General features: G+C 39.8%; 2 protein-coding genes across 2 annotated transcripts; both read right to left on the bottom strand.

The window, feature by feature from the left end:
• Nucleotides 1-2,118: 2,118 nt before the first annotated feature.
• On the bottom strand, nt 2,119-4,178 carry LOC133848310 (serine/threonine-protein kinase PRP4 homolog). The gene has a single exon (XM_062283808.1). The coding sequence runs from the start codon at nt 3,957-3,959 to the stop codon at nt 2,256-2,258; it is 1,704 nt and encodes a 567-aa protein (XP_062139792.1). The 5' UTR covers nt 3,960-4,178; the 3' UTR covers nt 2,119-2,255.
• Nucleotides 4,179-23,772: 19,594 nt separating this feature from the next.
• LOC133848697 (uncharacterized) lies at nt 23,773-24,214 on the bottom strand. Its single transcript, XM_062284353.1, has 2 exons — nt 24,155-24,214; nt 23,773-24,108 (listed from the first exon to the last, which is right to left on the bottom strand). Exons 1-2 carry the CDS (start codon nt 24,155-24,157, stop codon nt 23,797-23,799), a joined length of 315 nt encoding a protein of 104 aa, XP_062140337.1. The 5' UTR covers nt 24,158-24,214; the 3' UTR covers nt 23,773-23,796.
• Between the last annotated feature and the right edge of the window lie 447 nt (nt 24,215-24,661).

The following is a 24,661-nucleotide window of genomic DNA, read 5'->3' as shown; positions in this document are numbered from 1 at the left end:
GGCCACTTAAGCGTAATTAGGGCTTTTCAATATTATTAATGATGATGGTCGGTCGCCTTGCCGTTGAAAATGTGGGAAATGCATTGCGAATTGATGACGACCCCAGCGGCAACGCTGCAGACAACCGACAACCGGCAACCGACAGCGGACAGCGGACAACACAGCAATGAATATAAAATGCTAAATGCAAAAATGCAAAATGCAAACACGCAAACCGAAAGCGCAACAATTTTCGAACTGCAATTTTTGTGCAGCGTTTGCCGCGTTTGCTTCGCTCTATTTGACTTTTGTTGTTGTTGTTGCTGCTGTTGCACTTGGTGGTGGTTTGTGGTCAACCATCCAACCATACATTTTTAGCGTTATCAGTGCAAAATAATCTTTCAATCAGCCCTATAACAACAACAACAACAACAACAACATCGTCATCATCCTCCTCCTTCATTCGTTGTGTGTCATTCAACGAAGCGTGACGCCAATTGTTGCAGCCGTGGCAAGCACACAACACACACACACACACACACACACACACAAATTGCTGGCAGGATGAGTAGCAATATACATACATACATTCATACATATGTATGTATGTTATATATACCACCTACATAATAATGTTTGTATTGCAACGAGGAAAGAGAACAAAAGAACCTTTCACTGCTCAATTGGCTACTGTGTTCTCTTTCCCTCACTCCTTCTCCTTCTCCCTCCTTCACCCATTTTGGTCAGCTTGTTAACTCGACTGACCGATCTCGCCTGCTAAACTCAATTGTCTGTCATATGTTTTCCCACAAATATTTCGAAATTATGAAACCTGCGTAAACCTTAATAAAAATAGCGTAGAAATCAAAAAGATCTTTTTATCTATACATTCGCTTTGGTTAGATTCACGATAGAAGTTCATCATATACTATATGGTATGTATTTAAAACTAAATCAATGTTGCGTATTTTATTTAGAAACGGATATTCACAACAAAACAATATTTTCCAAGTTGCAAAAAAATGTTGCAATTGCAACTCAAAAGATTTTATACGAGTATTTATTTAATCTCCTTATTATATGTATATGATATTTGGTCTGAATGAGATTTCCCTAAGATGTGTTGTAATAAATCTAAAATAGAACAAATTTTAGTTATTTAATACATGTCAGTTTAATATAAAGGGAAAAGGGCATTACAGAGACTTGTTAATTAAAGTCTTAAAGAATTCCAAAATGCATTAATTCATTGAGAACCTGGAATTTATTTATCAAATTTGTATACCGTCTATTCACAAGGTACTTGATCAATGTCAACAACCGATACCATATAGTTACGTCCGTTTGGCTATCTGTCCGTCTGTCCGTATGAACTTCTAGATCTCCGAGACTCTAAGAGATAGAATTATAATTTTTAATAGCACTCGATATTGTTGCATGCAGATTAAGATTCATACGGAATTTTGCCATGCCCACTTCCACACCCACAATCGACTAATAATAAACGTAGATTTAAAGCTAGAGAGAAGCGATTTCTACACATACAGTACCTCTAGTATTTAAATTACAATTGAACTATAATTTTTATAAGATAAAAATTGTAAAAGTTATTTAAGAAAAACAGTGTCTTCTGCTCTCGGATCTTAGTTTCTCTGATTGTCAATGTAAAATATACAACTTTAAATGTAATATTATAAAATATAGACCCTTATTGTATATTTTAGTTTATTTTTGGTATATTAATTTGGATTGTCTAAAGAGTGACACCGCATTGTTTTGCTTTTATAAAAAATGTATCTGATTGTTATTCTGGTATATACCAAATAGATCCTTTGGCATATTTTTTAGTATATCAATATGGATTCTTTTAAGAATAATACAGCACTCTTTTTATTTGAAATGTATTAGTATACCGATATACCAAATAAACCCTTTCGGTATATAGTTTTTAGTATATTAATTTGTTTTAAGAATAATCCCGCACCGTTTTGCTCTTAATTAAACTTGGTAGCGGGTATGTCACAGTCGATCATACTCTATATCTTTTTTGTAGCTTGTTTCCTAGCTATGAATGTGTATATTACTATGTTACTAATGTTTTGGCTCAATTACTTTTAGTATCTTAAACAGAAGCACATATAGTATATAATTTTGTAATTTATTTAAGCACCTGTGAATTTCTAGTACAGGAATCGACTGCTAACTTCAGAGACCAAGTGATGGTTGATCGAAATAAGAGCACATGCAGATCGAACAGAGTGAACACAAAGTGCGTTCTATCGCCACATGGCACTGCGCGATCGTCGTGGACTGCGTCCTCCGTCCTTGTTCATGAAGGCCAGCGTCAAATGGCGCTTGGCCGGCGTCAGGCCAGAGCGTGAGGATCCCTTAAGTCCGGCAATGCTGCCCAGGCTGCTGTCGACGACAACGCGCCGTTGACGACGACGACGATGCGATCTCGGCTTCTTCGGTTTGCGCACTGACAATTGATGTCGCGATGTCGTTGTCGCTGTCGCTGTCGTGGCCTGTGGATTGGGTTTGCCATGGATGACGGGTCGGGCGAGTTGCTCCAAGCGCGGACTCAGCTTGTAGCGTCGCAGTTGCTTGCCACGCTTTACGAAGATGTTGCTTCGCGTTCGTGTTGCCGGCAGCCCGTAGTCGAGAATAGTGCCTGCCTCAAGGCGTTCCGGATCATCGATGGCCTCCTCGGCCTCCAGTTGCTTGGCCAACTGCAGCTGAGAGCGCAGATTCTTCAAGCGCTGCTCCTTGAGCGATGTTCGTGTTCGCATTTGATTTCTGCCTCGATTGATGCGCGGCTTCAGCCTCGATCTGGCGCTCGACTTGACGCCGTGATCGATATTGTGACGCTGTGTGGCGCCAGCGCCGCCTTGAAACTGATATGGATGACGCCAGGCCAAGGCCACATTGCAATGCGCTGCTCTGCCTGATGCTCCCCGCCCTCCTCTGGCTGTTGCAATTCCGCCCGCCTTGAGGCGTTTCGGTGCCAGACGCTTAGGATTCTGCCACGGCTCCAGCCACACTTTCTTCTGCATTATTCTGCCCTTCGCCTGCTGCGGCAGCTGCTTTAGACTCTTGCGCTTCTTCAGCACTCGCTTTGGCTGCGCAGCTGTCTGCGACTTCGAGTCGCGCAGTGGCAGCGGTTGTGGCTGCGCTTGGGGTGCCACTTGTGGCAAGGGCTTAAGCTTGGGCTTCAGCTTGGGTTGCTCCTGCCGCATCACTTTGCCTGCATTCAGTCGCTGCCCTTTGCCTGCCTTTGCTGACTGTGGCTGTGGCTGTGGCTGCTGCTGCTGCTGTTGCTGACGTTGTGTTGTTGTGTCCAGCATCAGTCTGCGTCTAGGACTACGACTAGGACTTCTTGTCTCTGGCTTTGTTTTCGGCTTTGCAACTGGAGTGCGAGCCGGAGTGGGAGCTGCTGCTGCCGGCTTTGAACTGGCTGCTGCTGCTGCTGCTGCTGCTGCCTTTGGCTTGGGGCTCAGGCGCTGCTTTGACTTCGACTTGGATAATACCATGACAATCTCGGCTGGATTGTTGACACTCCGTTGCTCCGGTTTCTTTTGCTTCAGCTTCTTCTTGTTGTTGTTGTTGTTCTTGTTCTTCACGCGAGACTGCGAACGCGAGCTGGGCAATTGATTGCTGCACGATTTCTTCAGATTCAGATTCTGATTCTGATTCTGATTCTGTTTCAATTTCATTTTCTTTTGATTGATCATCTCATCGAAAGCTTCCTTCGAGTGTGTGATCTGCTCGGTCAAATCGATCCGCTCGGGCCGCACATAGAACATATGTCCATTGTAATCACCCACATCGCCCTGTCCATGTCGCTCGGATATCACACGGGCCACAACTCGCTTCATATCGGTGCGATTGAGATTCAATTGATTCGCCAGATTCTTGGTCAACGCTTTCAATGCGCCGCCAGTGCCGCCCATTTTCGATGAGTTCCATATTTCGGTGTTCATATTCAATTTAGTCATTCAATCTGTGTCTGCACAATCGATTTACTGTCTACGATACCAAAAGACAAAAGGAAAAACGGAAAGCAGCATTAACTAATCTTAAGGAAACATGCAATAATTTTAATCTGATTTCTGGCGTAACTGAAAGTGTGATGTGATGAATTCCATATATGTATAATTAAAAGAAAACAAAAGTCACAGCCACGAGTAACACATTTAACGAAATTTAACTCTAAAGCAAATGCCTGCTGCATTTTCGAAATCTTGCTTCTACAGTTTTGTAGATTCAATGTAAATTAAAAGATTCAAAGAGAATCAAAAATTACTTTTATTAGAAAGTCAAAACTATGCATTTTTATTAAACAATGTTAAAAAATCCGAAGCAAATCTAAATTTGCATTTATGAAAAAGTTATTTGATATGTTGACAAGTTTTCAACTATACATTCTTTATACCAAATATACCAAACACACACAGTATTTATTTATACCAAAACTACACGAATTTTAAGTGCGAGGAAAATATTTTAGATTAAGACTAGTAAAAATCTATAGAGCATATTTACAAAATTATTCAATTTTATTCGCAACAATTTCAATGTATTCATCAACATTTTGTTAAATAATTAGTAAATTGTAAGAATATTGTAATATCAATTATTCTGTTAACTTTTTCATGCAACTGACTTGAAACTTTCAAGTCCTGGAGCTATGAAGAAAACACTTAATGTTGAGGTATTTTAATTTGTATTAGCATTCAAAAGTTTCATATTAATATTGGTATATTTCATGTTGAATTTAATCAATATTTTTAGGTATTTTAAAAAGTTTCATATTGCTGTTAAAATTTACATCAGCATTGAAAACGTTTTGGTATATTTTAAGTATTTTAGTCAGTATATTCACAAATATATTAATTAGTGCAAACTATATTTGTAGTTGAGACTCTTTTGAGTCCTTTTATTTTTATTACTATTAACTTTCGGTGGTCTATGCAATTCCCTCTGTTTTTTTGGGTGTTTGTTGCTCGCTTCGTTCGCGAGCCAAAAACCAAAAAAAAGGGAAACAAAGATGTGAGAAAAGTGTAAAAAAGGCTAGAAGGGAGGCCGGAATCATTTAAGCATTGCGGTGTGAAATTTCACACCGATTGCAATAAAAATTCAAAGCCGACGCGGTGCGCAACACAATAAAACGAGCTACGAGCTGCGAGCTGCGGCAAGAGAAAGGCGCTACATTGAAACAGAATCAATCAAACGGTTGCAGAGACGATCGTGAGTCCGCTCTCCCGTCCGATTCCGCCAAAACTTTGCCCTCGCCCTCGCCCTCGCTGTCGTTGTCGACATCTGCGCATGCGCGCACGCCGGATGTGAATGTGTTTAGTGGCAAAGAGAGAGAGAGAGAGAGAGAGAGAGAGAGACTGCTGTTAATGGTGTCACTAAGTACGCCGCAAAACAGACAGCTATGAGACACAAGAGCCGAAAAAGCGTAAACCCAACCAGAGCGAAGCCAAGTCCGGAGACAGACAGACGGACAGAGACTGCTGCATGCAACCGGACGCAGCGGTTGGAGAGGCATGCCACAACGTCGTATATACATATGTGTGTGTGTGTGTGTGTGTTGGCCCTCAGTTTGGCTGATCATCGAATGGAACCAATAAAAGTTGCCTTCATTGTCTTTATTTGCGCGGGTCGCGCCTGTACGAGTACCCATACTCGCACTCGCACTCGCACTCACACTCATACTCACACTCATTTCCATTAGCATTTCATTCAATTTGCATTTTGTTGGCCAGTCTCGGGTCAATGTGTGTGTGTGTGTGTGCCTCAATGCTTCAATGGTCTTGCGGGTGCTGCTGTTGCAGCCACAATGAGTGCGGGTGTGAGTGTGATTGTGATTGTGAGTGTACTCACACTCGCACTCGCACTCGCATAAGCAAAACAATTCAATTGTCCGGCTGGTTGGTTATTTGGTGTTGAATTTCGTGTTGTTTGCCTTTTGTTTTTGCTTTTTTTTGCTCTTCCTCTAGTTGTTGCTGTCAGTTGCGCTACATTGCAGCTCACACATTAGCGATGTGACGAATTCGATGACGATGACGATGACGATTCACGATTCACGATGACAATAGCATTGACAATGTCATTGCGAGTGACAGGCAACAAGTTAATTGAGCTTATCGAAGCTGCTTTTGCTTTATCTCTCTTTACACTCTTGTAATATTTGTATGGAAATTATTCTCCAAATGCAGCAAATCGATAAGTACTGTGCAATAGCTTTTTATCGATAGAGTATCAAGATGACGATTGACAAGCAACAAATTAATTGAGCTAATCAAAGCTGCTTTTGTTTTAACCTTATCAAGATCTTTACATCCTTTTCACATTTGTATTGCAATTATTTAAGAAGTGAAGCATATCGATAACCACTCTGCAGCAGTTTCTTATCGATAGCAAATCATGATGACGATTGACAATGCGATTCTCAGGCAACAAGTTAATTGAGCTGCTGTTATTTTAATCTTAGTTAGTTCTTTACATTCTTTTCACATTTGTATTGCAATTATTCAAGAAGTGAAGCATATCGATAAGTACATTTTTGTTATCGGAACTCCACTGTTCTCGCTGGGCGCCCGCATATCGACATGCTGAACCGCAGAGTGCAATGTAAATGTTAATTGTGTCTGCAATATTTTTTCCAATGAAACATTTTTATGTTAATTCGAAAAAATTGTTTTACAACCAATTAACTTAGCCAATGCACCAAAAAGATCAACGGACAAGATCGGCAAACAACGGGGAACTCTCTCTCTCCCCCTCTCTCTTTCTCTGACTGTGCTGGGAACTTGAGGGGTTGACTCCGAGTTTGAGTCTGAGTCTGAGGGTCAAGCGCAGGGGGTAAAGTGATCGCATTGCATGCCGCAAGCCGCACGTCGCTTGGAATTTCATTACGCGAGTGTCAGTTGAGGCGATCAGGGAGTCACTCAGTCAGACAGTCCGACAGTGAGACAGTGAGACAGTCTTTTCAGCTAGTTGGGCTAGTCTCTTCAGTCAAGTCGCAAGTAGTTCAGTAGTCAGCCAGCGGGCAGGCAGGTGTACTGCGTGTAGCACGTTCTGGTGGTTGTTAGGGTCGCATTTAGTGCGGGTCGCTCTTCATCGGCTCGCTCTAAATCAATCAAGCGCAACAAATGCCCAAAAAAAAAACAAAAACAAAAACAACAACTTCAACAACGCGAAGACATCACAAACAATTTCAATTAAAATGCCAACGTTGCCGTTGCCACCACCAAGAAAGTCGCCAAGTCACAAGAGGCTTCTTCCCCCGCTGCACGTTGTAAAAGGCGCGCGCGAGCTACAGGTGCGATTCTCTGCAGTTCCTGACCTGCCACAGCAACAGAGCGTTGCCCCTACCCCTGCCCCTGTTGGTTGCCACTGCGGTCGTGTCATGTAATTAGGAAGTTATGTGAGGGTCAATCGATCGATCGTTCGTTCGTTCGTTCGTTTGTTCGTTCGATTGTCCCTTCAAATTTAAATGATGTTCTTCCCGTTTTTATTTCTTCTTGTCTAGCAAATAAAGTCATACTAAACAGCTGCTCAAGCTGAGGGAATAGACTCGACGTCTAGTTGGCGACATATTCACGATGATGTGCATCTTTTCTTTTCTGTTCGTGTGTGTTTTTGTGTGTTTTTCTATTTAGTTCGCTTGCAACTTTTTCCCAGGGCCAAAAGATCTTCATTAGCGTGGCCAGTTGTATCAGCTGCTCTGATCTCTGTGCACAAGACATCCTTAGAGAATTACGAATTACGATTTGCACAGATGATGCGCCATCTTTGGATCCCATCCTGACGACTGTCGCAAAACCCAGATGATATACGAGACTCAAAGCTCTCTCTCTCTGTCTGTCTCTGTCTCTTTCTTTGAATTCAACTCTTGCGTTTGCTTCTAATCTTAAGACAAGCATCGCAGTCACGTTGTGTCATCGCGTTGTTCTTTCCTCTGGGTTGGTTGTATTTGGGTCTCTCTCTCTCTCTTTCTCTCTCTCTCTCTGTCTGCTACTCTTTGCGATTTTGAGGCGGCGTCCAACAAACACACAACAACGACCACGCACTGAAGAAGTTGACTTTTGGGCTGCTTCTTTCTATGAACCTATCTGGCGAACTAGGCAAGCTAATTGCCTCGCGTCAACGTATAGGTGAATTATTATATAGAAGCCATAAAAAAAATATAGCTCTGCCCCACTCGCTGATCGCGCTCGCGATAAACAGCAGCAACAGCAACAACAACAACAACGACCCAAAATCAGAGCTCGTTAAAAAAAAAGTCTCAACTTGAACCAATCAAAAGACGCGCCGTCGACGTCGCCGTCTTCATTGTTATTGTTGTTGTTGGTGTTGTTGTCATAAAAACAGCACCAACAACAAGGAATTATTAAAAGAAATACATACACACACACACACACATACACAGACATGAGTGTAGAAGCGACAAGGTGAGGAACGATTTGAACATTTGACGCAAAATGGAAATGTGTATATCAAAAATTGGGTAACGCTTTAAGAAAGAATAAAATAACGAACAACGTTAACAAAATTGTGAAAATGTTGCTGCCTGTTGCTGTTGTTGTTGTTAGTGTTGTTAGTGTTATTGTTATTGTTCTTGTCGCTGCTGCTTCTGGGAGCGGTTTAGGAACTTGTATTGAAAGTTCATTGTACGGTACTGCGTTGTCGGAGTCGTCATTAAAACTTGATCTATGACCCATTGTTCTGGCCGCGTTTCGGAAGTCGCTTTCCATTGGTTGTCGCTTGGTCGAATTTCTTTTGTCATATGCCTTGGATTTGGATTTGGGTCTGGAAGAGAATAGTGTGAGACAGCGAGCGCAGAAAAGAGAGAGTTAGGATATATATACTTCTATACATACCTCTATATCTAGATCTATATCTATATCTATCTGTATCTCTATATCTATGTCTATATCTATTTCTATTTCTATATCTATATCTATATCTATATCTATATCTATATCTATATCTATATCTATATCTATATCTATATCTATATATATATCTATATCGATATGTATATCTATATCTATATCTATATCTACATCTATATCTATATCTATATCTATATCTATATCTATATCTATATCTATATCTATATCTATATCTATATCTATATCTATATCTATATCTATATCTATATCTATATCTATATCTATATCTATATCTATATCTATATCTATATCTATATCTATATCTATATCTATATCTATATCTATATCTATATCTATATCTATATCTATATCTATATCTATATCTATATCTATATCTATATCTATATCTATATCTATATCTATATCTATATCTATATCTATATCTATATCTATATCTATATCTATATCTATATCTATATCTATATCTATATCTATATCTATATCTATATCTATATCTATATCTATATCTATATCTATATCTATATCTATATCTATATCTATATCTATATCTATATCTATATCTATATCTATATCTATATCTATATCTATATCTATATCTATATCTATATCTATATCTATATCTATATCTATATCTATATCTATATCTATATCTATATCTATATCTATATCTATATCTATATCTATATCTATATCTATATCTATATCTATATCTATATCTATATCTATATCTATATCTATATCTATATCTATATCTATATCTATATCTATATCTATATCTATATCTATATCTATATCTATATCTATATCTATATCTATATCTATATCTATATCTACATCTATATCTATATCTATATCTATATCTAGTTGGGGCTGGAGTGAAAGAAATTCATTGGATGGGTCGATGGCTCGCTTCGCTTTATCAATTATTTCTTATACATAGATTTTATTTCCCTCTCTCCTCCTCTCATCCACCTCCCGCACATGCATATTTATGGGCGGCAGCAAGGAAAATAGAAAATGGAAAATGGAAAAAAATAGAAAACTTTTGCCCATATTTTACACGTTCATAATTTTTACATTGTTCTATCACGCGAATCGCCGTTCGCGTTCGCGTTCACGGCTTCCTTGATGAATGGGCCTCCACAGTCTGAGTATAGCCAATTCTCCATTCTCTTCGCTGTTCTCCGCTCTCCGCTCTCCGCTCTATGCTCTTGGCTCTTAAAGCTCTCAGTTCGTCTCCAATCCCCATCCCCATCACCTTGCAGCTGGAGCTGGAGCTGGAGTCGAAGTTGTATGTAATGCATACTCCATTGCTTCCAGTCATTATGGCTCTGGGCATAAATCAGTAGCAGAAAAATGATGACGGCAATGCCAGCGAAGCCAACGCCGCTGGCTAAGGTCTAAGAAGTGGTCTACTCTACTCTCCCTACTCCCTACTCCCCTTCATTATGCCACCTGAGTGCTTCACCTTCTGTGGCAAACCTCAAGCTGAACCTCAGCTAGTATTCCCCGTTGCTATCTCCTTCACTCCACGCTATCGCTATCTCACTCGCGCGCGTCGCATGTGTTACAATTTGAATTATTAGTTGTTGGCCCGCCGATTGCCGCTGCTGCTGTTGCTGCTTCTGCCACACTTGCCACCTCTTGTGGCAAGCGCCATATATCGTTGTCGTCTTCGTCTTCGTCATCATCGTCGTCGTCGTCGTCTTTGGGGTTTATAGATTGGCGTTGTTTGGTTTGCTCACATCGTGTAATGTGTGTGGTAAATAGCGGCAATTGGCGCAACTCTCTTCGGCTCTTCAGCTCTTTAGTCTCTGCAGTCTACACAGCTCCACATGGCCAACAAAGTCTCAAAGTTTTCCTGTGTCTTCCAGTCTCAATTAGCTCTTCAATTAGGGCATTGACTGATTGCCCTCACACTCACAATCACACTCACGCTCAGAGGTTCGCCTCTCGTTTGCCTAGGTAAATTATTAGTTTTCCTTTAGTGCTGTTCTGTTGTCAAACAAAGAGATCAGCTCCGCATACCCCGCATAACCATAAAAAGATATCAAATCAGTGCACACAAGTTTACTTTAATAATGGAGTACAAGTTTGATGCCATCAGTTGCCCAAGAGCTACTCAAGAAGAGTAGACTGTTCTATAATACTATACAAACCGGGGAACTTTAAGTAGATACATTTGTAAATCTTTGTATTTATTATATTCAATATATATGTACAAAAGATACAAGATTTATTTTCAATTACAACTCACTTGATATATTTACGTTTAATCTTTTTTAAACCCGATTCCCATAGGGTATCATAACTTTCAGCCTACAGAAGAAGGCGTCTTCAACCCTATAAAGAATATATAATATGTATTCTTAATCAGCGTCAACAAAGATGATATCGAACAAGCAAGCGTTTTTTTGAAGATGAAATTACGATTAAATAAAAATTGTTGAAATTATAAAATAAAGGCTGATGCTGTCGGGTCTTGCAATCTGGTATATTTTTAACTCTATAGAAAATGTTGAATGTACATCGTAGTATATATATCGGCATACCAATTATAGGCTTTGGTATTTCGATAGTAGTATTTAGTATTTTTTTGCTATACATTAATTTGGTATGGTATCCATTATAACCTTTGCTATATTTTTCTATTTTCTTCCAGTATTTTAATTTGGTATATTTTGAAAATAAAACCGCACCGTTTTGCATATGTATATTAAAAGTAAAACAGCGGGTATCTCACAGTCGAGCACACTCGACAGTTGCTTTCTTACATGTTTTAAATTGCAATATTTATAAAGTGTATCTTTTTATTTTTATTCTAATACTAAAGTATTTATTGACCATTCATCTATACATTTTTATGGTAATACTCAAGTTTTTTACCTTTTAACCCTATTTAACGTACTTTAATAACACTTTCTGTTAAGGTTGATCAAAAATGCAAGCGAATTAAACAAAAAGTGTGCCATTTAAAAATAGAGCTTTAATTAATAAGAAGAGCTAGTATATTGATAGATCAGGTGGCTTAACACATACCCAATAAGTTGATACATGTTCGTCTGCTATTTGAATGCACTTTGGACAGCTTTCAAAGTGCGTCAATCGAAAGCTTCTAATAATCATTCGTAAGTTGCTGAAATGCGCTTTTGATGGCATCGCTTGGACCAAGGGGAAAGTTTGATAGACACGAAAACGAAAAGAGTTCTCAGCAATTGGTAATGCTCTTTGTCTCAATTCGTTTGTTTTCTCATGGCTCTGCTGGAAGTTGTCTGAATGCAAATCAGTTCATTGCTCAACAGAGACAGAGACAGAGCGACAGCGAGAGAGTGAGAGAGAGAGAGAGGTAGGAGATGGGCAAGTGAACCATTAATTAAAGCTACTAATATTACCAACTAACTAACTAACTAACTAAAGCAACCGCCAAATGGAATTCAAAGCGCAGCAAAGTTCAAACAAAAGCAAACGGCGTAACTCAGTTGGTTATATATTCGAAGGGAGAGAGGCAGTTACACAGGAAGGTTACAGCAGGTGCAAAGCGGAGGGTGGAGAGCGGAGGGAGGTGGGAGGAATGGGAGGTGGTTACGCTGAGGTCTCAAAGCGCAATCAGCGCATTGGCCATACTATTTATTTTGCTGTATTTACTTCTTTTTGTTTTTTTTTTTTTTTTTTTCGCTGTTTTTGTTTCGGTTTTGTGTGTGTGTGTGTGTTGCCAACGAATGATTTTTGCATAATAAAACACTTAATTTTCATGCGCATTTCCAAAACTCCTAAAACTCAGCTCAACTGAAAAATGAACTGAACTGAATGAAGCCCGTGTCTGAGTCTCAGTTTCTCAGTTTCGTCTCGCATGTAGGTAATTTCCAAATGGAAAATTTATACAGTCAAGTTGTAGAAAATCATTAAACAAATCGCACTTTAATAGGCAACAGCAGCAGCAGCAGCAACAACAACTAGACGAGGCCTAAAGAAATTTACGACCCGGTCTCCCCTCCAAAAATAAATGTATAACGAAAAAAGAAACAGAAAACCCGAAGCAAACCAACTTGAACTGAGCCTGACTCCGAGTCTGACTCTGACTGAGCTGAGCTGAGCTAAAGCGAAGAAGCATCCAAGCGATGCAAAAATTCAAGTGAAGTGAAGTGCAAAAGACAAACAACAACAACAACAATAACAATGACTTGACTTTGAGTTCAAAAACGAGACGAGCTCCCAAACACCTGTCCGGAGCAGTTGTCGGGCTTTGGCTTGAGGTTAGGTCCACAAAAGCGCAAGCGCAGCCGAAAAAAACAAAACAAGAGCAACACGCATGTGTGTGTGTGTGTGTGTGGGTGTTGAAGAGAGATGGCATTAGTCAAAGCAAGTCGCAAGCCCAGTGTCTGGGCTACGCAACAAAATCAGAGACAGCGACTTAGAGCCAAGTTAGAAGCGTCGTCCATTACGTTTGAGCGCGTCAACCAACCAAGCAGCAAACCCCAACTCCTAACTCCCCCCTCTCCCTCTCCATCTCCATCTCTCTCTCTCTGTCTCTCTCCCTGCCGCTTGCCACCGATATGTATGCGATTTTTATGTGTGAACGTAGACAAGTTTTGGTAGTTAAATAGATGCACACTCACACGTTGAAAACTGCACAGACAGACAGACAGACGGACGGACAGACAGACAATAAAAACAAGCCAAAGAAAAACCCCAAAGTTAACCAACATTAACATTTAATCGAACCTCATGTTCAGTAGAGCATGTCTCCTGTTACATACGAGCTATCAACGCAATGCCTACAGGCCAAAAAGAGAGATAGAGAGAGAGAGAGAGAGAGAGAGAGAGACAAAGACAGAGACAGAGACGGAGCTGTATAGGGGAAGGTCCCAGATCCCACACAATAGACAACATCAAATGAGGGAACTACTGAAGCTCTGCAAAAAGACCGAACCACACTTGACTCCACAGCCAAACTCTCTACTAGAGACCTCTATATATGTAGAGCTCATGTCTAAATTCCCGCTTCAGCTACCGTTTGTTGTTGTTGTCGCTGATGATGATGATCGCTCAACGTGGCGACGTCTTTTGTTTTGTTGTTGTTGTTGTTTTTCGCATGCGACGCGGTTTCCTTTTTGGCTGCCACCTTCCAAGTTTCAAGTTCCAAGTTTCGAACATTCAACCCTCTTCCTCCTTCTCCTTCTCCGTTCTTCTACCTTCTACCTTCTGTGTCATCGTCACTCTCTGATCGTCATTTTGATCGTCATCGTCATCGTCAAAGTCAGACAGCGTCACCTGCCCTGCTACAATTTTTCCATTTTCCATTTCCCATTTCCATTTGCAGCATTTCAAAAGCATTTTAATTTAATTTTCATTCACGTTTTGTTGATTCTTTTTCGCATTGCCATTGTTCGTTTTGTTTGCTTGCTTAGGGTGCTGCTGCCCAACGAACAACGAACAACAAACGATCAACCGAACGATCGCAGATCGCAAAATCGCTTAACAACTTTTGTGTGTAAAAAATCACATAAAACTTGCCCTCAATGGCGCCTTTTTGCCCAACAGATCGCTGATAGAGGCCACTTGTTATACAGTTTATAGATGCACAACTTCGAATGTGGTTTCCAAAGTAAACTACATATAAAAGAGGGTTCAACTTGACTTGAACTTATTTCTACAGCAATTCAGCATTGAACTCGGAAACTTGATAATAATTTTATTTAAGAAATAAAAAATGCAGCAAATATTTTAAAGTTATATTTAGTAAACGTTTCTTTGGAGAGACTTTATACTTTCTTGAAATAAAGCTTAATTATGAAGAAGTATTTCCATATATTTGACTTAAACCATTTTCTACTCCTGAATGTAATTTCAAGAAAAACCAACAAAGTAACTCAATAGATTCTATCATGCACATAATTGGATTAGTTAAAACAAGTACGAGAGTTACAGTTGAGTGTGCTCCACTTTGAGATACCCGCTATCCATATTGAATAAAATCATTATTATTCTTTAAAATATACCGAATAATATACCACATAAATACTTAAATATACCGAATGTCATATTTGGTATAATGATAAAGTACTATATCCGAAATATACTATAGAGGTAAAAAATACTAAAATATATCAAAGGTACATTCAAGTAGTAGCAGGTATAAAAATCAATAAATCTATACAAAATATAACAGCAAATATTTTGAATAAATTAAAAATTGTTTGAACTCTTTCTACATAAAAGTACTTCTATACTACTAAAATAATTTTATACTCTTGAATGCAATTTAAACTCCAACAAGATCATTTTCGTGTTTCTATCTTTCATATAAATCTAGAATAAGATTCATAATTAGAATAGTTCTAAGTCAACGAAACTTCCATATACATATATGTATTTAATTTGTAAGCTTGACATTCAAATTTAGTTATTTTCTTCAAATGCAATTGACACTTTAAAGAGTTTAAGAGAGCAAAGACAGCAAGATCATTTTCAAGTTTCCATCTGTAAGCTTTTTTATTTTGTTTTCTAGCTACTCTTGCCTGATGGTTACAGTTGCCAATGGTTAATCTTTATGCCCAGAGAAACTTTGAGTTCAAAGTTGAAGATCATTATGCTGCGAAGCTTTCCCCGAACAATTAATATGGTTAACAACAACATTTCACCTTTTGTGCAAATGTTTTCTAATGAAAACATCTGGACCACCAACGAATAAACTGGTCAAATCATTTAGCCAGAAAGCCAGGAAGGAAAAGTGTAACGATCTTTGAGCTGAGCCGAACCAAGCAACACCCAAGACCAGTAGCGATCATTATGGCTTATAATAAGGGAACACAAAGGGAGGGAGGAGAATGTGGAGAGAAGAGGAAAGAGAAGTAAATCATAAAGACAATTGTCGAGATGAAGACACACACAGAGTGAGTAAAGTAAATATAATAATAATCATAATAATATTGTGGCACGATGTTCTGCGGTTTTCCACGCGGCTTCCGAAATGAGGCTGATCCCAAAACAACATTCAGAAAGAAGAAGACGAAGAGAAGAAGAGTGATCTTCACAAGACTCTCGAATGCCGTAAGCTCCACCTTAGATGCAACATTAAATGCGAACGTGCCACAATTATGCGTCATCTCTCACAAATTGCTCAATTGTGCTCGACTCGGATTGACTGAGGAGACTGAGATCGCGACTGCGACTGCGACGGCGACTGAGAAGAGATTCCTCGACCATGACAGAGTGGACCACCGTTGCATATTTTGCATTTACGAGTTGAGATGACGTTTATACAATTTATTTGCAATTTTCAATCAAAAACGCGAGCAAAACGCCGCAAAATGATGCAAAATGCTGCAAAAGTCGTGGCCATAACAAAAAATTGATTAGCTTTGTTTGCATTCTGACTCTCTCAGTTATTTTGCGGTTAAAGGAAACTCTTCAGCAACTCTGGGGTGGGCCAACAACAACAACAACAGCAACAACAATAAACAAACAAATGGAAAGGAGAAAATAAGTCGAACACGTTTCAATATTTTGAGGCTTTTCGCATTTTGTGCATTTTGTGGCCAGTAATTTATAGCGAAATGATTTGGTCAATTCGCATTGACCAGTTGGGTGGGCTGAGGCTTCAATTCAATTACAATTACCATCGATTGTCTCCCTTTCTTCTCTGTTTTTGTCTTCCTCTCTCTCTCTCTGTCTGTCTCTCCATCACTCTTTGTCATGTCGTTACATTTTCACGCATCAACGAAATTAGCCCATGGACGCGCAGGAAGCGTAGCGCATTTCAAAGATCTTTGCGCCGGCTTTTAACAAATCTTTACGATATGTCATTAAAATAACACAAAAAACAAAAACCGAAAAGAAAAAACACACACACAAACGCAGAAAGAGAGAAGATCGAGAAGAACTGCTTGAAGAAGTCGCCGTCGGGCATCGTTTATCGCTGTCGGCAAATCGGAAGTTTAATGGGTTAATGATGGCTAGCCCTCTCTCTATCTAGCATACTATGGCTACCATCTCCCTCACTCACTCACTCGAACGGCGCTGGGCGGGGGAACCCAACAAATAAACATACATATAAAAATGAACAAAATCATAAAAAATTGCAGCCGACACGACCGCAATGCACCCGGTACCCAGCTTGGACCACCTTGATCGTTGCCCGTTCTCCGTTCCCCGCTTCACTGTTCCCATTTCTTTAGCTGCTTCAGCTGCTTCAGACCCGATCGCAATCCCAAACTCAAACACCCGGACCCAATTCCCATCTCTCTCTCTCTCTCTCTGGATCTTCTGTACTATTTTTGGGGAAAACATCGGCAACGAACTCGATTGCTCTCGCAATGCAATTTGAGTTGTGCAATTGCCTTAGTAAACACATCGAGTAAGTGAAACTCACTCACTACTTCTTATTCGATGTGAATTGTTGTTGTATTTTGAATAATTATAATATAATAATAATAATATTATATATAATTGCAGAATCGAGTGTGCTCGACTGTAAGAAATAACATATGCTAGTCATCTTCAACATTAGCAAAACACTTCAATACTATTCTTAAAATAAACAATATTAATATACGAATATACAATAATATAAAATATTTAATATACTATATAGAGTGTATCGATATACTATTAGTTTCAATATATACCATAAGAAATAAAATACACTGCATATATGGTTTATCGATATACAATTAGATCCAAAATATACCACGAAAAAATAAATATACTGAATATATGGTGTTTCGATATACCATTAGATTCAAAATATGCCATAAAGTTCAAATTATACCAAAGCAGCTAAGACCCAAATATTATACATACTTAAATCATACTTGTAATACTATTTTAGACGTAACTCACAAGTTTATACTATACACTTCAAGTTGCAATTTAATCGGCTTGTTATTGTGTAATTTAATGGTGTGATTAAAAAGTCAAACAACCAACATTTCTTATTTTCAATTAATGCAGATAGAAAAGGAAATTCTATACAAATAAATATATTTGTATGAAGCACTGCTATTTCAAGGTTCACAGTAAGTATATTTCAGGAACTGCAAATAACACTCACAAAAATGAAATGAAAAGAAATTGATAGTTAATAAGTAAGTAAATAAAATACCGTGCAGACAAGGAAAATAATCGAGAACAAGCAAACAAAGCTGCGGGTCAAGCTGAAGATTATAACAGCAGCAAGAAACATTCACGCCAATCGATTATTAAGTGATTACCAGCAGCTCCCTTAATACCATATCAGATTCTATGCCTTTAATTACTTACTGACTAAATGTATCTAGGCTGGCGCTTAACATCCCACTGATGATATTTTCCTCACACACACCTCAACGCAACTTCGATGACATTTGACGATCCCAGTTCACGTCTTTAATCTTTAGATACAAAGATCTTTATACAAAGACATTATTCTTATATTTCATATCATATAGTACAATTCGAATCAATATATCCAAATACTATAAATAATTATGTGATGCATCGTCATTGCAATTATTCGATTGCACATTTAAAGTAGACCGCAGATATTGCAGTTCAATGTGCCGCATTCTTCAATTAAATTGGTATTAAAATGTATCGACCTATCAACCTCCTCGCCATCTCCATCTCCATGTCCATCACCATCATCATGCCCATCTCGATTCGAATGATCGAGCGATGATCATTCGAAATGTTTAACATGCATCCACTTGACTTGTAACGGAAATTAAAATGATGACAAAAATAAAACGCCAGCACTTTCAATTAACAGTTGCGACCGTCTGCAATTGAAGCACACACTAACACTCACACTCACACTCACACTCACACTGGCATTCGCATTCGAACTCATAATCGTATTCATATTCATATTCACACGCTCTTTTGCCATGCGATCAGCGATGATCAGCGCCATTCACATTGACAGCGACAACGAAGAAAAAAAAAAAAGAACAGACGGAGAGAAACAAAAGAGATGGTGGAGGAGGAGGAGAAAGACAAAAACGATAATTGAAAACGAAGCGAAGCAAAGTTGAGATGCTGATGAGCTGCCGTTGATCATATTAACACCCAAAGCGGATGGAAGATGGAGAAGAAGAGATGCTGCTGGATGGAAGTTTGTTTGAGCACGGAGTTCGGCACGAGATACCATTGGCATTAATGATCATCACACCAGAGGAAGATTCAAGAGAGAAAGAGAGGGAGAGAGATGAGAGCGGGGCTTATCAATTTATTGAAATGTCACATTCAATTAAAACTAACTGCTGAGCAAATACAACACACACACACACAGAGTCGTAATTCATGCGTCGATCAGTCGAATTTCAACTCCCCCTCGATCTCGGTCTGCATTAATTGATGATATCAAAATGTAAAGTGTCCGCATTGGCACATTATCGTCGCGGCTCTGCAGCTGCTGCAGTCAGTTGCAGTTACAGTTGAAGTTTAAGTTGACCCCTTGCAACTTGCAACTTTGCAAAAACTCGCAACTCGCACTCATTAAGCAAGTGTCGCGAGCCAACAACAGCTGCTGGAGAAGGAGAGAATCGAAAGGGGATTCTGGTTCCTGATATTGACTTATGGCATTTTTATTATGCGACACACAATGGCGAGGCGACACTGCAAGCAGCAAGCCGCAAGCAGCGAGAGCTGCAGCAACTGTGCAACAGACAACAGACACCAGTGTGGCACGAAGCTTTGTCGCATTCCGAGAATTTTTCATGCTTACACGCGAGAATATGGTGTGTGGTGTGTGGTTTCTTCTTCTGGCCACAAGGACATCATTATCATCATCAATAAAGCATAATTCTTGGCAAACAATTCTATTGAACAACAACAACGATCTCAAGCTCAAAGTCGTTCCTTGCAACCACGTTGCACGTTGGCCCTGAGGCCCACCAGAAGTGCTGCCATTATATCAGTGCTCGCTGCGCCGTTTGTTTGGCTCGTGTTACACAACCCCGCGACACTCTCCAGTCTCCAAGTCTCCGACTCCGACTCTGCTCTATGATCGCTGATCAGCAGACAGTGGCTGCCACACGGCACACAATAGGGGTCACAATGAATCGCTATTTTTTCAAACTGTCAAAAATTTATAGTACGAGCGCAACGTCTAGTGCTGCACTCAGGAGCGGTTCAGGTAAATGGGCGCCAGGTTCAAAATGTTTGCAAGAGTCCATATATTCATTTTAAATTATTCTATTTAAATTAAAAACATATTTATTTTTATTAATCTTAATCAATTTATTTTTTACAATGTGTACTACAACATTTAGCAAGAGAGGCTTAAATAATTTTAATTGCTTTTAAATTATTCAATTTCAATTAAAAATAATATTTATTTTGCTTATTTTAATCGTATTTACATTTATTTAGTTATTTTAATTTCTATAATTTATACTTATGTATCTATTATATTTTTTTGTGAATTTGAGTTTGAGAAATTGACAGTCTATGTTAATTATAGTACATATTTACAACAAATAATTCTGAAACTTAGAGAATTGACATAAATTGTACTTGCTCTCTATGGATATTTTGATTAGAATTAAATTAATTCACTTTTTTAATACAATCTCATATACAGAACATATTAAAAATACTTAAATCAGTCACATTTCTGTTAACTGTGTCGAATTACAGAAATAACTTCAAAATTAAAGGATAAACGAAAACTATTCTTTATTATAAAATATCCCATGGAATTCATGTTAGCTCATTTTGAAATTTGCAATTTGAAATTTACAATTTGTATTTATTCGAATTTTTATTAAATTGAACTCACAAAACAAATTGATATGATTAAAATTCATTTTTTATTATAGAATATTCCAGGGAATTAATTTTAGCTCATGAGAAATTTGCAAATTTATATATATTCGAATTTTTATTAAATTTAAAGTAAATCATTGAATTGTGCTCTGTAGAATATTTTAATGTTTTAATTAAATTTTTACGATAAACGTTAAGCTTGGATTTTTCGCCCTATCCAACTTAAGTTTTTGGCGCCTTTCGCTGCCCGCGACTCCGCTCCGTTGTCCATCATGTCGCATCGCTCGATCGGAGTGTGGCCATCGGTAGTCGACTGCTGCTGTTGGCATCGCCCACCTACTGAGGGCGTTCCTCGGGTATAGCAGCAAACAAAAAAAAAAAAAAGAGAAAAACGAAGAGCTCAGACGGAGGACCCCGCATCGCACACCGCAGGCCGCCCGCGAGCTTTGCAATAGACAAATAGTCGCATATATATGTGGCGTAAAAAGAGCCATTGCAACGTTGTTGTTGTTGTTGTTGTTGTGGTCATTCTCTGGTCGATTTATAAAGGTGGCTTATTATTGCAATTTAGCCACTGGTTTTGATTTTGCCAGGCATAAAAACACAGCAAGTGGTCGTCGCTTTAGCTGCGTGTGTGCGTGTGTGTGAGGAGACAAATGTCATTTGGCAGCATTCGAGCGACTATATAGACTGTCATGATCATTATCACAATCCACAATACGCGTATCGCTCTCTCTCTCTTTCTTTTTCGTTTTCGGCTGTAATCCAAGTTGCCACCGCTGTGGTTGGTCTCGCGCCCTTTTGCCTCCGCTACCTGTCCTGACCTCAAAGACAGAGAGAGCGAGAGTCAAAGTCGAAGTCGTAGCTAGTCTTGGGTCTTGGAGTGGGCCAATGTCCTGCGGTGCCTGGTGTCGAAGCTGAGCTGCAAAACTCTTTCGGGGCCATATCTCACTCACCGGCCAGAGCGAGAGCGAGAGGGAGAGCGAGCGAGTGGATCCACTCTCATTCGTAATTTATACTTTCAAGCAATGCAGTCAATAAATGTCATGTTTGGTTGTTGATTGTCCACACCACCAAAAGCAACGCAAAAAAAAGCAACGATACTTTCGGGTTCGAAGACTGTTCAAGTGACTGCTCCAGTATTCGAAATCGCAGGCATTCCTCTTAAAGCGCATTATGCACACAAGTTGAAATTGTTGTTGCTCCTCTCCTCTCCTCTCGAGTTCGAGTTCGCGTTCGAGTTGTGTTGCCCCGTTGCGATTTGCGTACGTAAGATCAATTGCAGGTGATTTGTTTAGCTGTCGAAATCGTCGTCTTATCGTAACTCATTACGAGATTTATTTTGTTCAACAAATGCAGAAGGTGTGATTTGTCTTTGTACCGATCGCATCTCGCTCTCTTTCTCTCTTTTTTTGTGGTATTGAGTGAATCAGCCTCGGCTGCGAGACTCGGCGACTTTTAGGCAATGGTTCAATAAATTCTACCCAGATGCTGCAGCATCATTAACCGAGGCACCACAGACACCACAATCCACAATCCACCATCCGCCATCCGCAAGAGCTCTGTCGGCCGCCCACAAAGGCCGCCTCATCGTCGTCGTCGTCGTCGTCGTCGTCGTCGTCATCCTTACAGTGACTGCGAACAGTCTGTGTACCGAGCGAGCATCAGGCATCAGGCATCGGCTTCTAAATGCGGCCTGCGTGTGTTTTGGGGCCACAAGCCGAAGCGATAATGTGATTTATGCTGTCCATTAATCTGGTAATTCATTTAAGCGCACGAAACTGAGCCAAGTCCTCGCTCTCCATCTCTCTCTCTCTCTCTCTTTGCCCCTTGGACACATATATATATATATTTTATGGGCTTTGTCCATATGAATCTTAGTCGAGAAGCTGCCGTTGCTGGTTCCTGTTGCTGCATCGATTGCAATTCGACTGCTGTTCATCTTGAACTCTATAGGCGAATGTTGTCGTTACCTGAGCTTCAGCCTGCAGCCTGCTGTGTTGCCTTCCTATCCTCCCCTCCTCCCATCCTGGTTGTGTGTGTTGGGCATCCTCGAACCGCGATCGCTTGTCGCTTGTATTAATAAAACATTAATTACACACTTGATACCCAGAGACCGCAACAGCTTGTCGCCGCTTGCACACAACAGTTGCCACAGCTTCTAGCCTGACTGTCTGCCTGTGTCTATGAGGTGTCGTTGTAGGTGTTGCCTGCCGCTTGCTGCCTGCCGCTTGCCACTTGCCTGGTGGTCCACACGTTAGATGACGATGCGCAAAATTGATGTGCGATGCGGTGCGATGAACAGTCTTGCAATGAATGAATGACGAGACGGCACCAAAGTGACAGCAGATGCAAGTGTGATACCCAACACAGCCTTGGACTCCACTCTACTCAACTCTACTCTGCATATTTCCCAGACACTTGTGCTTCCATCTACTCAATGAAGAGAGAGAAGTTAACAAACATTAACACAACATTGTATTAATATAAATGGAAGGCACATTTCTATTGCGATAACATAAATTAATTGCAATCGCGTTTATGTCAAGCTCTTAATATTTACCTGAAAAATAATAGAAAACTTTTCTCAAGATTTGTTTATTTTCATATTTTTCCTGATTGCATTCATAATAGAGATGGAAAAAACATCCATGTAACAACGATGTTATCGATGTTGCCAAAAATATTTTTAACATCGATTGTTTTCTGGAAACATCGATTATCGTCACTTGCAACCGAGAAACAGAAAGCGTGGTAAGCGGAGAACAAAATTTGGCGCAATTTTGTTATTGACACTGTCTCGCTCTCTTTCCCTTCTCTCACTCACTCTCTATATCTCTCTCTCTCTTTTGCTCTCTTGCAATGTGTGTGTGTTTGCCAAGTCTGTTGACTGTGGGCGCGCGTGCAACAACAACAACAACAGCAACTAAAGCTGCAAACAAAACTCAATCAATGAGCCAAATGCAAACAGTTTATGCGACCCTCGTTGCAAGTGCGCACTTTACCCGCTTCATTTGTGGAGCAACCCCCAAAAGATCGTTGCGACAATTTAAAACCCTTATTATTATTGTGTGATTAAGTTTCATCTGGAAGAGTTGACAGACAAATAAATGTAATTTAAAAATATGTGTATTAAAATAGTTTATTATGGCATCTTTACAGAATCGAACTGCAACTTTTTGAGCTGTCCCAACACAAAGATCTCCTCGATCGCCTTCTTGGCCAGCAGCCCATTGTGTGCATCCAACTTGCAATAGGAAACTGCCCAGCCCTCGGCAAAGATTTTGGCCTCTTCGCGTTTCTGATGATCTACTACTTCCGGCTGCTCCTCTCGAGGTGCTATGGGAGCTACGGGTGCTATGGGTGCTATGGGAGCTACGGGTGCTATGGGTGCTACGGGCTCTGGACAAGCAGTATTGATTACTATCGGGTTGCTGTCTATTAATATGGGTTTAATCTGCAAAATTAGACAAGTAAAAGAATGTGTGCAGGTCAAAATGAACCATCGGCTTCTCTTCGACAGTTGCCTCCTTCTCCCAGACCACGTCGCTTGTGTCCTCTGCGATATCATTGCGCAGGAAGCTCAACTTTTGGAAATACCACAATTTTGGTTTATAGACGTCATCTTTATTCCTGATATTCCAGATAATTCACTGAGCTTCACTTTACGCAGCTCGCGACGAAAACAATATCGTATGCCTTTTATTTTGCGTCGCATATTGTCCACATTCGCACCGCGGTCGATCTTCTGGTAGCTCTTTAGAAGTTTTTTATATCCTTCTCTCTTTGCACGTTTGCATTTGTAGCGCTCATCGGTGACCTTCCAGAGAGCAGGTAGTCGACCGTAAACACTAAAGAACTCCATCCATTTGTCCGTCTTCGGTACAGCACTCATTTTGCTCACAACAAATAAACAAGCGTACAGTCGAACGGCTCGCAGCGTCGCTATGAATTTCACAATCACGTGGAATCCACATTAGAGGTGGAGATCAATCGATGGATCAATCGAT

The sequence above is a fragment of the Drosophila sulfurigaster genome, chromosome X, assembly GCF_023558435.1.
Source record: "Drosophila sulfurigaster albostrigata strain 15112-1811.04 chromosome X, ASM2355843v2, whole genome shotgun sequence".
In the NCBI taxonomy this organism is placed as follows: domain Eukaryota; kingdom Metazoa; phylum Arthropoda; class Insecta; order Diptera; family Drosophilidae; genus Drosophila; species Drosophila sulfurigaster.
Note: the sequence above shows the minus strand (reverse complement) of the source record. Positions and strands in the feature narration are given on the sequence as shown.

Coding starts and splice junctions, on each gene's coding strand:
- LOC133848310 (XM_062283808.1), bottom strand. CDS start 3,959: ATGAACACCGAAATATGGAACTCATCGAAAATGGGCGGCACTGGCGGC.